The following is a 13806-nucleotide window of genomic DNA, read 5'->3' on the forward strand; positions in this document are numbered from 1 at the left end:
AAGAACACAAAAACCTTTGTTAGGTTCAGTCATTTTTATTCAGCTCATTAATTCTGTGACTTAAACAACTTCTGATTTGTATCATACACTAAGTGTGTATCCCTGCTCTGTGGTTCAAATTTCACAAAGGTGGTTTAGACGGATGCACAAAGTGTTCTTTTCAATGATTTGGTGCTTTCATGGGGTCATCCTAATGATTGCGACCTAAACTTGGCGGTTCTACACGGGGCCAGCGCCCCTGTAAAAATGTCCCTGGCCTCCGCTGTGGCCCCCGCTGAGCAGACTGAATAACATAATTAAAACTAAATAAATTGATCAAGTTGTCACGATTTTACGCACGTTTTGAAGAGAGGAGCTGCTAATGTCTAAGTTGATGCAAGAGGCGAAGGTAAGCAAAGTGACTTGTTGCATGTAACCGTGTTACTGTTGTTCCTCACTCCAATAAGAAAATCAAGTTTGTAAATGTCTGGTCTCACTATGTTTAAATATCCAAGCAAATATCCAAATGTCAGTATCCAAGCTAGTTCTACACAATGTTGTCATGTTAACCACGTAACTTTATCAATCTTGGCTGTTGCATTTCAATAAATAATACATTTAGTGAGTAAAGTAATCAACAGTATCTGCCCATGTTAATTTGGGAAGGATGGTTACTTGTGAAATGAGATGTCTGCCACTACTTTGTCTTTCTTCTTCTAGTAGTTATCATGAAATGAGGAGGGACATTGCCCCAGTAAATAAAAACGTGAGAGAAACATATCAATGTATTGAGAGAGCTGAGGAGCTGGAAGAGGGAGAGCCAGAGGAGTTTGTGGAGGTTGGAGAGAAGGCAGGTGATGAAAGTGAGGGCACTGAGACAGAGAGGGACACTCCAGAGGGTGAGGAGGAAGAAGAGGGTGAGGAGGAAGAAACATACAGGGACAGAGAGAGGAACAGCCAGACGGACAGCAAGTGGATCCATGCAGATCAAGTACTGCACCATCAGGTTTGTGATGTAGAAAAGGTGTTCTTGTTCAGGCCATTTGCCAAGCAGTGTCATTACAATTCATAGTACAGTGTCTACATAAAATGGTGCTTTCTGCCATAAATTCTTATTTGTGTCATTGATGTGTGATTCTTATGTTAAAAAAATAAACAGTAGGCCTACATTTTAAAATAAATGTGAGATATCAGCAAGTCCAAGAACGATGTTCTCAGCCACTCTGATGGGGGACAGGAGACGGAGCTTTAGGCCAAACTGATTATTTTTTGATTGCCCTACTTCAGTGTTTCTATTGATGCACTCTTTATGTTAGCAAAATTAAAGTATTTAATGTTTAAATATCATTTGTTTCTGTTTTCAATGTGCCTCTCTGATTAAACACCGGCCCCACCTTGGCCCCCCCCAGTAAAAATTGTCTAGAACCGCTGCTGGAGAGGAGGATTCAGACAGTGCTGGGCACATTTTTTTATCCTCCATATAAAAACATGAGATAATGGAGATGTTTGAGTTAGAGATGATTGGGTCCATTTGTACTCTCTGCTTCTCACATGGTCCTAAAGTTATGCACGACTGCAAAGACTGAGAAAAATACAGTGTACTGGCACAGTCAGTGTAAAAATATAAATTGTCGGGGTCTCTGAAATAACCAAATCTAACCTTTAACTAATGTTTAGGGCAAACATAGATGAACAGGCTAATAGCCAAACAGGTGTCTTCTGAGAGAGAGACTGTTCATGTTTGGTTTTACCATCCTGAGTGATCCGATCAAAAGTGGACTGCTTCAAGCCTGTGAATTCACACCTGACCTTAATGTGTCTCAACATGCATCTTGCGACTAACTGAGATATGATCTCATCTCTCCACTCTCTATGTAAATACACACCTACATCACTGGAAGAAATGGATACATTTATTACACAAAGCGAGAAATATTTGTATAACATTTGCCAAATTAACAAGTAGGCCCAAATAGTTATGAATGTGTTGTATACAGCATTTTACAATGTTTATACAGTTTCTTTTAATACAACAAGTCCTAAACTTGAGCGTTTTTAAAGTCTGGTGACTTTTTCCACTTTATTAGTTACTGTTTACTGGATTTGTAAAATTTGACATGTTAACTGTCAATATACTATATTCTTTTTACCTCTCCAGTGCTTTCAATACAATACAACCAGCACTTCTGAGGGGAAAACTGGAAGGGGCGAGAGTTGACCAACACCTGGCTGCACTGACCACAGACTTCCTTACCAACAGACGCAGTCTCTCAGTATGTGAGACTCAAGGACTGGGTCTCAGATGCACGGGGGCCCTTGGGATACTGTGCTCTCTCCCTTCCTTTTCACCCGCTACACATCAGACTTCATGCACAACACTGTGAGGTGTCACCTCCAAAAGGTCTCCAATGATACAGCCATTGTTGGATCTGTGTCTGAGTGAAACAAACAGGAATAAAGGGGGTCATCAATGACTTTGTTAACTGGTGTGAATGGAACCACCCGCATAACCACCAGTAAAACAAAAGAACTAGTGGTCAATTTCCAGAGGTGGACACCACAGATCACACCAGTGAACACCCAGGGTTTGGTTAAAGAGATGGTGGCAAAATACAAATCCCTGGGTGTTCACCTTAACAATGAACTAGACTGGACTGACAACATGGACACCCTGTACAAGAAGGGCGAAAGTTGCTCCAATTGGCTGAGGAAAATTAGGTCCTTTGGGGTGCAGAGGACATTCCTTCGAACATTTCATTACACTTTTGTGGCATCACTGCTCCTTAACGCAGTGGTCTTCTGGGGAGGTAGCAGCACGGACAAGGACAGGAAGAGACTAAACAAACTGGTTAGGAGGCCCAGCTGACTGTCGGCTGGACTTCATGGAGGTGGTGGGTGAGAAAATCATGGACAGCACCTCTCGACCCCTGCACCAGACTGGAAGCCTTGAGAAGCTCTTTCAGCAGCAGACTCTTACACCCACTGTGTAAGAAGGAGCACCACCACAGATGACTAATCCCCACAGCTAACAGACCATTTAACTGTTGTAGCAAGTACATTTCCTCGCTGTGGGTAAAATAATGACAATCTTAATCTTAATCTTTAAAATTTGGTATAAATGTTGCATTCAGTTGAGACAGTGTGTTCAAACAACTGCTGGGAGGTTAGACGGATTTTAGATACAAAAGCAGACAGGATGCACTTAAAACCTGAAGAACAGGCTTTTACAGCGATGCTACGCCAAATTTCACATGCTAACATGGAAAGAAACATCTTAACCGCTTGAGACCCAGCAATTCATTTTTGTCCTCTGTAGTGGACGTTACATTTTTGCCAACATCTCTCACACTATACATGTCGTAGACAACTGGAGCTTTAAAATGACACCACATTTGGGGGGTTTGGCCTTGTCAATGTGCCTGTGCATGTCTTTTCAAAATGGCTTAATATGTTAATGTACTGTACTTAATGCTAATATTTACAGTAAGGCACCAATGGTTTCGAATTGGCTGCAGGATTTTCACAAAGTTTGTTAAGTTTCTCCTCATGTGACAGTCCCGTGATTTGTAACAGGGTCTGGGATTTTGCCATTACAGGTGACCTCACTTCATTACATGATCCAAGTCCATGACTTTTACACAAAAAGCAGCCCAACACCTGTATCAAGTAGATCAACAACAACCATCATTTAATTTCAGTATAAAAGGGTATGACAGCACACCTCAGACAGACGGGAATTACATGGTGATTGTCACCTTCATTCATGAGAGAATATGGTGCGTAGTTGCACTGGAAAACATGTTTCTTTGAAGTGTAAATATCATTAATGTAAAAAATATAATATAACATTGAGAAATGAATTATTTGTGATTAAAATAAAGTTTTTTGATAATGTACTAGATACCCCCAGAGATGTAAGATTTTACTTCTTCCACGTCAGCTCAACTCACATTGGTTCCCATTTAACTTGAAGCCTGGGTACTGCAACCAATAGACTGTGTGGGGCGGGGATAACACTGTGGAGCTGAGCGTGGTTGAGGCACGGCTGCGGGAGAAAGAGAGGTGGAGAGGGCTCAGGAGAGCGAGAGTGCTGCTCTCCAAAACGTTTGGTAAGTATGAATCATTTACACACCAAAACGTGTTCATATAGGGGCCTGGTTTAAAATAATGGGAGGAACATTTTTTGTCAGACAGGTAATATGCACCGTTACACACACACACACACCACCTTGAGTCGGCAAATTGTTTACTTCATTCTTTTTTTTAAGTATCTAGCAACTATTTTATTCAATGGGACACATCCTTATTATCCATACAGTACCACAATCTACAGCTATGGTCTTTGCACAGAGCAAGATGAAAATCTTAACAGTTTCTACCCAGATCTCTACTCATGCTCCCAGAATCTGGTTCCTTCCCTGAATGCTTTCATTTGTGAAAGGTGGCTACGAATTTATTGATTTTTATTGATTTTTCTTTGAGACCCCTCGACCTACAGCTTAACCATCACGCTGAAATCATTTCAAAGTCAACAGAATTTAAAGTATGAAAATATATACTGTGGACATGAGCTGACCTTTTTTCATACGGTCAGCTGAGCATGGTCTAAACTCCACCTGAGATTAAAATGTAATTTTGGATATAAGATTTACAGACAGACCTTTCATCAAATCTTTTAAAACTGACAGGAGCACTACATTTGTTGACAGCAAAGCATGCATTAAGTTATATATCAACCAAGGCCAGGTACTGGTCCTGAGAAACAAACATCCCTCACTTGCTCACTCAGATTATTGCAACATGACTCATATATCATGCAGCCAGCTCCCACTGATATCTCACTTGACACACTTTCCCAGGGCAGTTTCAGTACAACCCTCTGATGCATCTAAAAAAAGTCCATATTCCATATACTTTCAAGAAGCCTCAACCTTCAACCTGAGCCTTATTACAGAGACTGTCAAATTACATTCATAACAGAGGGAACAGCTCCTGATGATGAATGGCGTGAAAGCATACGCATCAAACACACGTTCTCATGTGGTCTAACAGTACAAAATAACACTTAATGTCTTCTTTATGATCTGTAAGATAGTTTATAGATTGCACAATACTCTGCTGAGGGCGTTTTGCATCAACTGATGGATGTATTAAGGATGTGGGGGGAAGGTGAACGGGGAATTTTTGCAGGTAAGTGATCAATAGCTGGTGAGCTGGTAAATAAGAAGTATGCAGGCCTAGTCCTGGGTTGCACTACATTCGTTTTTTTCACTGATTACTATTTTTTCAGTTAATTGACTGATCTAATGGGATAAAATAATACAGTTGTTTCATTCCTCCATTAATATGATCATCATTTACCCAAACTGCATAACCCCCAAACCTGCCATTAATACTGAATAAAACAACTGGAGAATCAGTATTTTTACTTGACTTTGATGTTTAAACATGGATATGACATGGCTTTACTTCATCACTGGAGTAATATGCTATGTAAGATAATGACAACTGACAAAACTGAACTGACAAAAGTATTGATACATTGGTATAAGAAGTGGGAAAATAAGTGACACACTGAAAATAACATCAACACTGTTTTACTGTGAAGCTCCACAAATGTTGTGTGTTTCCATCAGCGAAGGGGTGAGTACAATGACTGAATTACATTTTTTGGGTGAACTAATCCTTTAAGGGCCCCACCAGCAATGATGAAACCTATTCCAAAGAGAGGCAATTAAGAAAACAGTCCTTTAGAAAACTTCAGCATTATAACTTGAAAAAGTAACCATAAAAAAAACTAATTTGAGTTCCTGTTCAGGGTTTCCCAAAGAAAACATGAAGATGATAACTCTAGCACGGTGCTACAGTGTAGGCATTAGAGCTCTATTGTAAGGTTTTGTTGAGGTCTGATTATAGTACTTCACACTGCTTCACCGGCTGCGCTGCTCCTGTGAGCCAGGGCGATCCTACACTAATGACTTAGTGGCTCTATGGTTACTGGGGCTAGGGGGAATGCAGGAAAGAGTCGGGGGGCTGATGACTTCATTTTGTCTGCTTTTCTTTTTATTCTCCCTCCCTCTTCTGTCTCTGCTTATCATCTCTCTGATTCCGTCTCTGTTGTTCAGGCTGACAATAAGACAATGGGACTTTGGCAAGTGTGCTTTGACAGGAGCACGCTGCCTCCCTGGTGACCCCCTTTAAAACAGGGCTGGGCTGGTGATGGCTTTGAGTGTGCAGAGTGAGAGATAATTAACAGATCGAGCCCCGAGATGCAACAACAAAGGGTCATTTAATTCAAAGAGCGATGTGTAGTACACAACTTTAAGCTTCTGTCCAAGCATCAGCCACCTGCAAATATCTGCAGCGTATGAGCATGTATAGCCAGTGATGGAGGTCTGACAACAATCTGAGATGAAAAGAAGTAACATACATAGCTGATGTCAAACTAACAGGCTGAATTTGTTTTCATGAGAGGAGTTGGTAGGCTGAGGCAAGTTACTAGTCTGCCATCACTCCTCCTCTTTCACCTCTGACAAGCATAAGGATCTCCTCATCTTGAGCTGGCCTACTTCTTGAAAGCTGCATGCAAGTGAAATGAAATGACTGCTTGCTTATCTTACCTTTATCTGGGCTCAGGCTGCGAATGTTGCTGAAATCGTCCATTGGTGTATTCCCAAAAGAGACAGAGCTCCATGTGCTGCTAAAACAGAGACAGAGGGGCTGGCTTCACCCAAACTACCATCTGGAGGGCTGCGACTGTCACAGGGATGCCTCGCCCCGTGGGTGTCATCACCAGAGGTGTTACAGAAAAAGCTTTTGGGAGAACTTACCTATCCTTTCCTCTTTCTACTCTACCACTGTTGTACAGTCTTTCCTCTCTCCTCGCTTTCTGCCTTCAAGGAAGCCCATCCTCTCTGTGTCTATGTGCTTGTGTGGCGGGTAGCAGCAAAGACAATAGTGTAGTCTTGCATACTTCGTCTTCTGCCTCTACTGTACAGACTGGTGGGAGGGGGGATGTTGCCTGGAGAGCTTTGGGAGTGCGCTCGGTGCAGTCAACCACTCATGGCTCTCGTACGAGAGGGGGAAGCTCGGTTCAAAGCCGATCACCTGGGAGAATAAGCGCTATTAGATGGAGGAGGGAGGGTGGGAGAAATGGGAGAGGAAGAGAGAGAAAAATGGGGGAGGGAAAACTGAAAAGGAGGTGGAGCAGGAGGAGAACGCAGAGAAAGGATATGGTCTGAAATGCATCTGCTGAGATAAAAGGGAGAAGAGAAGAGACAGAGACCATGGAGGGATGTGAGAGGCGCGAAAGAGGCAAGGTGGCTGTGATTTGCAAGAAGCAAAGAGCAGCAGCGTGTGGCGCGCATGTTTTATTCAACATGGAGCTGCTGAGAGAGAGGACCGGCCAGGCATGGATGGGTTTGTCCCAGCAGTGGGTAGAAGTAGGCAGATGGGGGTAAAATAACAGACAGGTGAAAGGAATGAGAGGAACTTCACGATGATTTAGCCCTGAGGCCAGCAGGAGAGAAAGCAGCCTTGAGCTGCGGATAGAACTTTTGCTCTTCTGGATATTGATCTTTCTGTTTTTTACCTGCATTTGTGAAGCAGCACTCACTTGCATTAGGAACTCACCAGCTTAAAATGTTGGCAGTTTCTGCAAATCACTGATACGTTCACATTAGTATAGGTCATATGTTCCTTAGTGACGTTTGATGACATGTTATATCTCCTTTCAGTAAAGTGTTAATGACCTTTTAACTTTCCCTGACCAAGGGTTTTTGGTGCCTAATCCTAACCAGGATATAACCACAGTGTCGTCAAATCATCAAAGAGAAAATTGAAGAACGCAGTGGACACAAACAGCGCTCTAATAATGAACTTGCTTGTTAAAGCCAACCCTCCACCCCCAACTCCCTCTATTTTTGCAATTTCAGCTCTAAACTTCTCCTCCACATTTACTCTTTGGTAGATGTAACAGTTACTACGGTCACCAGAGGTCAAACAATTATGGTTTGAAATAAGTTGCTTTTGTTTTTGACTTTCATGATCGTTGAGGACAGTTTCTATTGAGGACAGGTTCTACTGAGAACAGGTTCTACTGAGGACAGGTTCTACTGAGAACAGGTTCTACTGAGGACAGGTTCTACTGAGGACAGATTCTACTGAGAACAGGTTCTACTGAGGACAGGTTCTACTGAGGACAGGTTCTACTGAGAACAGGTTCTACTGAGGACAGGTTCTACTGAGAACAGGTTCTACTGAGAACAGGTTCTACTGAGGACAGGTTCTACTGAGAACAGGTTCTACTGAGAACAGGTTCGGATCGGATTGTCACCAGAAAACTAAAACAAATTAATTATTTTGATAAAACAATAACAGGTGTTTTTTTATTTTTAAATAATCCTATGCAAGAACTCTTCTGGAACTTATTCAGTTGTGCCACATTTAACAAAAAAAACATGTATAAAAAGCACATGAATTTTTTAAATATTACTTTTGACCAGATTTACAGCAATATTTGTGAACTTTGTAATATTTACTTCTTTTGAAAAAATATAATTTCAATGTTTAATCTGAATAAAAAATCTAAATCTAAATTTTAAATTTTAAATCTAAATAGTATATTTTAAATATAAATGTTAATATAAATCTAAATATATACTCTATATATACTAATATTAACATTTGTATTTATATTTAACATCTATGTTTAAATTCAAAATTTATATTTTTATTTAACATTTAGCATTTAGATTTTATATTTAACATTTAGATTTAGATTTCTTATTCAGATCAAATATTGAAATAATTTTTTTTTTTTACAAGAGAGGTAAACTTCACAAAGTTCACAAATATGCTGTAAATCTGGTCAAAAGTAAGTAAAAAAAAATCACGTGTTTTTTATACATGTTTTTTTGCTAAATGTGGCAAAAAGTTGCTGTTTATTTTAGCATGTGCAACTTTACAATCGGTGCCCCATAGTGATGGACTCCTTTGATGCCAAGTTAACACAAAGCACAAAAACCTACAGCAGTGACTAGAACCACCACTGATTACATCATTACAAACTGTATTTTAAGCTTATATGTTATGTTAGAGTTTTATTCAAGATCACATTTATAAGATTTAGAAATACATTAGATGGAATTTTACAAAAATCTGACTACAATGTAAAATGTGTTGAACATTTCCACCTAATGTATATTTCCATCTTGTGTGAAATCATGGCGTCTTGAATTTAAAAGATTCATGGATAGTGTAGCTTCAGTTAAGTGCTAGGAGGAACAGATATAGAATACACTTTTTTATGCTTTAAAATGACAGTGATATCTGGAATAGAGTTTTTCATTCATTTCAAAGTCTTTTCTGAGTTAACAAGAAAGCATTTCTGATGGAAACTCATGCAAGTATTGGTACACATTATCTGTTGTCAGCAGCTTCAGTCTAATTCTCCTGTTATTGATCTTCATAGGCCGATAATGGGTGAACCATGTAGTAGTGGGGTGGCAGCAGGTACAGTGGATGCCAAATGAAGTGGAGATGTAATGGCAAGGATCATTAATGCCAAAGATTGTGAATGCATTTATGAGTGCACATTGGAATCTTGGCTGTGGTTGCTGGAGAGGAACTAAAGCTATTAAGGGTCACAGTACATTGCCCTCAAATAAACAACATAATTTACAGTATGTTCAGCAACTTTCAGCTACTGCATGAATAATACACATTGTGAATTGTCTCACCTCATGCATGTTTCATGAGGCAGGAGCAACAAACCTTCACTCTTTTGCGCACTCTTTTTTCAAGGGCCTTACACTGTTCTTCATTTTCAACTAATTCATAATCCAGCACCCAGTGGAGCTGCACCCGAACCTGTGCTTCAACTAGTCAAGCGTCATTTATCTTTCCTGGTCTTCTTTGTACATTAGCAAGCAACACCTCCAGCTGCTTCAATGAGCTTTGGGCATGCTACAGTAGCTGTCCAATGAGTCACCGCATAGTGGTAGAGCAGGACCTGCTCTACACAGCTGGGGACTTAGCTGTCTGCTACAGCTAGAAGTTAGCCGCGAGCATGTGAGCAGCCTCTAAGGGTTTTTGTAATGATCTTTTGAGTGTGTATGCATGTATTTGTGTTGGGAGTGGGGGTTGGGCATCAGGGCCCTGAGGGATGTTAAAGGGCAATAGCTGGGAGCTGGAGACTGTACCATTCATCATATACTCTACAGATAAACTGTCATATATTGGCTGATGAACACAAATTTACAGAAATATGAACTGAATGTTGAATGTACACAGCCTAGTGTTGATCAGTGAATGAAGAGGCAAACAGCACTATGAGAGCAATAAACTACTGGACATGCAGCTGAATGCTTCACTGGTGACCTGGATTATCAACTCCCTCATAGGTGACCACAGTACAGTATGTGAGGCTGCAAAACAATCATGACTGGTGATGTCAGACATCATCCTGGGCAGCACAAAATCCTGTCTCCTTTCCTGATCACAGTCTACACCTCAGAGTTCAGACCCTGCTCACAGTCCTGCCACCTGCAGGGCATTTAAGATGACTCTACCATTGAGGAGTATATCAGAAGAGGACAGGAGGCTTAGAGGGTGTTAGACAGTTTTGTGGAGCGGTGTGGACAAAATCAACCTCAACTCAACATCACAAAGATGAAGTAGGTGGTGGTGGTGGTGGACCATTATAAGCAAAGGCATGTCTGAACCCAGTCAGCATCAACGGAACTGAGCTGCACACTATGGATGACTACTGGTATCTGGGCTTCCACATTGACAATATGTTGGACTGGACTACAATGTTAATGCTGTGTACCAGAAAGGTCAGAGCCAACTCATATCTTTCAACGTTTGCAGAACAATGTTGCAGATGTATTATGGCTTTGTGGTGGCCAGAGTCAACTTCTAGAGCTATTGTGTGCTGGGGCAGCAGGCGAAGGGACTTGATGCCAAAAGACTCAGTGAGTTCATCAGGAATGCTGGTTCTGTTCTGGGAGTGGAACTGGAGTCTTTGGTGGAGGTGTCAGAGAGCAGGATGCTGAGAAAACTACTCAGTATTATTGATAATGCTTCTCATCCCTAACATGGCATGCTGGAGGTGCATCAGAGCTCCTTCAGCTCTAGAGTGAGACAACCTGAGGGGCTTTTCTACCATCAAACTGTATAACGCCCCCTTCTGGAGGAAAGAAGGAGAGCTGAACCATAGGACACAGACAACACTAATATAAATATCAAGTGTAACACCGTGTCTTATAATTATAACCAGTTTATATCATGTGCATTATTGTGTTGATGACAAGGAAAGGCAAGTGAAGAATTCTTTTTTTCTGGTGATCCATTTTCTAGGTCTGATCAAAATAGTTTTCTCCCCCGTGTTTATGACTGGAGAACTGGCAAGCTTTTGGTAAGATAATCTCTCTAATTTTCTTAATTTTTCTTTTTTCATCTTTTTTTTTTTAACAAAATGTTGAAACCAAGTGGAATGATTTTTTGTTTTGTTTTTCTCAGGAAATATATATTTCATGCATGAATCCAGGGGGGTAAAAAAATTTGGGAAGGAGAACATTTTTTTGTGTAATACTCATTTTGGCCACAGGAAGCTGAGGTGCACCACCACCCATGTCCTTACAGGGACTAAAAGCATCTGTGTGTTCTTCGGATGCAGTTTTGAGTTCTCCTTGCAAACTACACACAAGATACATCTATTGTATCTATTGTCAGCAGGTTATCTTTCAAAATGTCTTTCAATGTCATTTCCAATTCAATTTTTTCTATTTGAGTTTATTTTTTAGTTCATCCTGTACATCATACTTTTTATTGTTATTGTATGAGGCACATATTTTTGCATTTATCCTCAGAAACACTTTATATTCTGTATATTTAATTATGTTTTGTCCCAAACTGAGCCCAGCGTGAGCCTACTGGTTGTTAATGTCTTTTTTTTTTTTTTTTTTTTTTTACAGTTTTTCAAATGCACTATTGAATTCTGAAATAATCTCTAACACAGTTATCCTTTACAATCTAAGTCAAGTTTTATTGTAATACTCCCCTAGACCTGAACAACAATGTGTACATTTGTGATCATGTAACACTGTCCGGCATCCAGCCTTGTCCGTTGCTCTCAGAGCTGGTTTGGTTCCAACTGAAGACGTAGGATAAATCTTTTACAGGAGGAGTGGAAGAGTCTTCCACGCAAGCAGTCCAGCATGTCAGCATGCTAATACAGTAATGGCTATGGTAACATGCCGATGTGTAGAAAGTAATTTCAATGTTAACATATGCTAATTATCAATAACCACAATGTGCTGTGGCTGATGAGAATGGCATTTTTTAATTTCATATTGGAAAATAAACCGAAGACTTAGAAAATGTAATACTGATCCCTCCTTTTAACCTTTATAAGCAAACAAGGTTATTTCTGTGCACTTCTTATGTTTATTCCTGATGCCTGTGACCAGTTCAGATTCCCATCCAGATCTGATAAATCATAAAAGTTCATTCCTAATTTGGAAAATAAAAGTGACATCGTTTGGGCAAAATTTACATTTCCTCCAAAAACATATTTAGCAAAGTATTAATTCTGTCTATTACCTCGCAGGCTCCTGAGGTATGGAGCAACAGCACATTCACACATTTGATGGACATTTGCAAACTCTGCACTGGTAACTAGTAATGTGCGGATCGATACAGAAATATTGATACCTCTGATACCAGATCTTTATGCTCTAAAATCGATTCTAAAATCAAAATATCAATACTTTTGATGCTTAAGTCATTTGAGGTGGTGTATATCATTAACATGAACATAGTGGAAAGTAACTAAACTACTGAGATCTTGTCTAAATTATATGCAGCTGGTGGGAACTACTTTTTCTTCCACCTGGGTAAGTGCGCAATGCGTAAGTGCAGCAGCACGCCTGTCAGTCAGTCAGAGAGGCAGTCTCAGTCTGTAGACACAATGTTAGGGCATAACGGATTTGTGTGTGGAGCTATTTCAGCTCCAGAAACAGCCAAGATGTGGTTTGTGATGTTTGTGGAAAAACGGTAAGGAGTTGTGGCAACACAATAAACCTCGGGTTAAACCACAACACAGAATACGAGGCATTTATGATGAGACGGACAGAAGAGGAGAGCACAGTGTCAGGTGCTGCTGCTAGAGCAAGACAGACGTCTGTGGCAGAGACCTTCAGTGCTGCAGGCCGGCACCATCCAAGTACAGAGGAAGAAAATGTGTAGCTGTAAGTGGTGCTAAACACTGTTGCTGTTGGAGTTGTTCAAATGAATAAATATGGTTATAAAATAAGTAACAAAATAAATACATGCTTCAACAAACAGCTGCATGAGTAGCACAGCAGCAGGTTATCTCCAGAGCACTTGTAAAAGCCTTTCAACAACTGTAGGAACAACGATCAATAGCCTGATAGCCAGCTCACTGGTTTCCAGTGATGGGGGAAAACTAAAAGCTGCCACCAGTGATTCCTTGAAGCTGGCTTATAAATTTTAGAGAGCCTTTGAAACCACAAACACTTGACACCAGAGAGCCTGTTTCTATCCCTTTAAGCTCACCCTTACACGTTTTACAGATAATACCAGGCTGAATATTGACTGACTGACTCGCAAGGGAAAACTATGCTTTAATGGTGGGGACAGTGAACCCCACACAAACTCAGAATGACACTAATGGCAAAGTTTCCATTTAAGACTCAAATCAAATCAAAGTGGATTTCAAATGGCATGAAAATATTAGTGTTCTAAATATTAAATTATATCAGCTCAACAAATCTTTCTTGTTTTTGTCAGCAGTGTTAAACC

At 40.4% G+C, this 13806-nt stretch overlaps 1 protein-coding gene across 3 annotated transcripts in view; it reads right to left on the bottom strand.

Annotated features, from left to right (window-relative positions):
• The window catches only part of plch2a (phospholipase C, eta 2a), a 208199-nt gene that overhangs the window by 97382 nt on the left and 97011 nt on the right, over positions 1–13806 (bottom strand). The window contains exon 1 of one of the 3 annotated variants that reach the window (XM_037104146.1): positions 6600–6958. The exons of the other annotated variants lie outside the window; for them this stretch is intronic. Within the exon in view, the coding sequence (XP_036960041.1) occupies positions 6600–6642 (43 nt within the window). The 5' untranslated portion in view covers positions 6643–6958. Of the gene's footprint in view, positions 1–6599; positions 6959–13806 lie in introns of those variants that run through there. 3 annotated transcript variants of the gene reach the window in all.

This window comes from Acanthopagrus latus, chromosome 7 (assembly GCF_904848185.1).
Source record: "Acanthopagrus latus isolate v.2019 chromosome 7, fAcaLat1.1, whole genome shotgun sequence".
Taxonomy (NCBI): Eukaryota; Metazoa; Chordata; class Actinopteri; order Spariformes; family Sparidae; genus Acanthopagrus; species Acanthopagrus latus.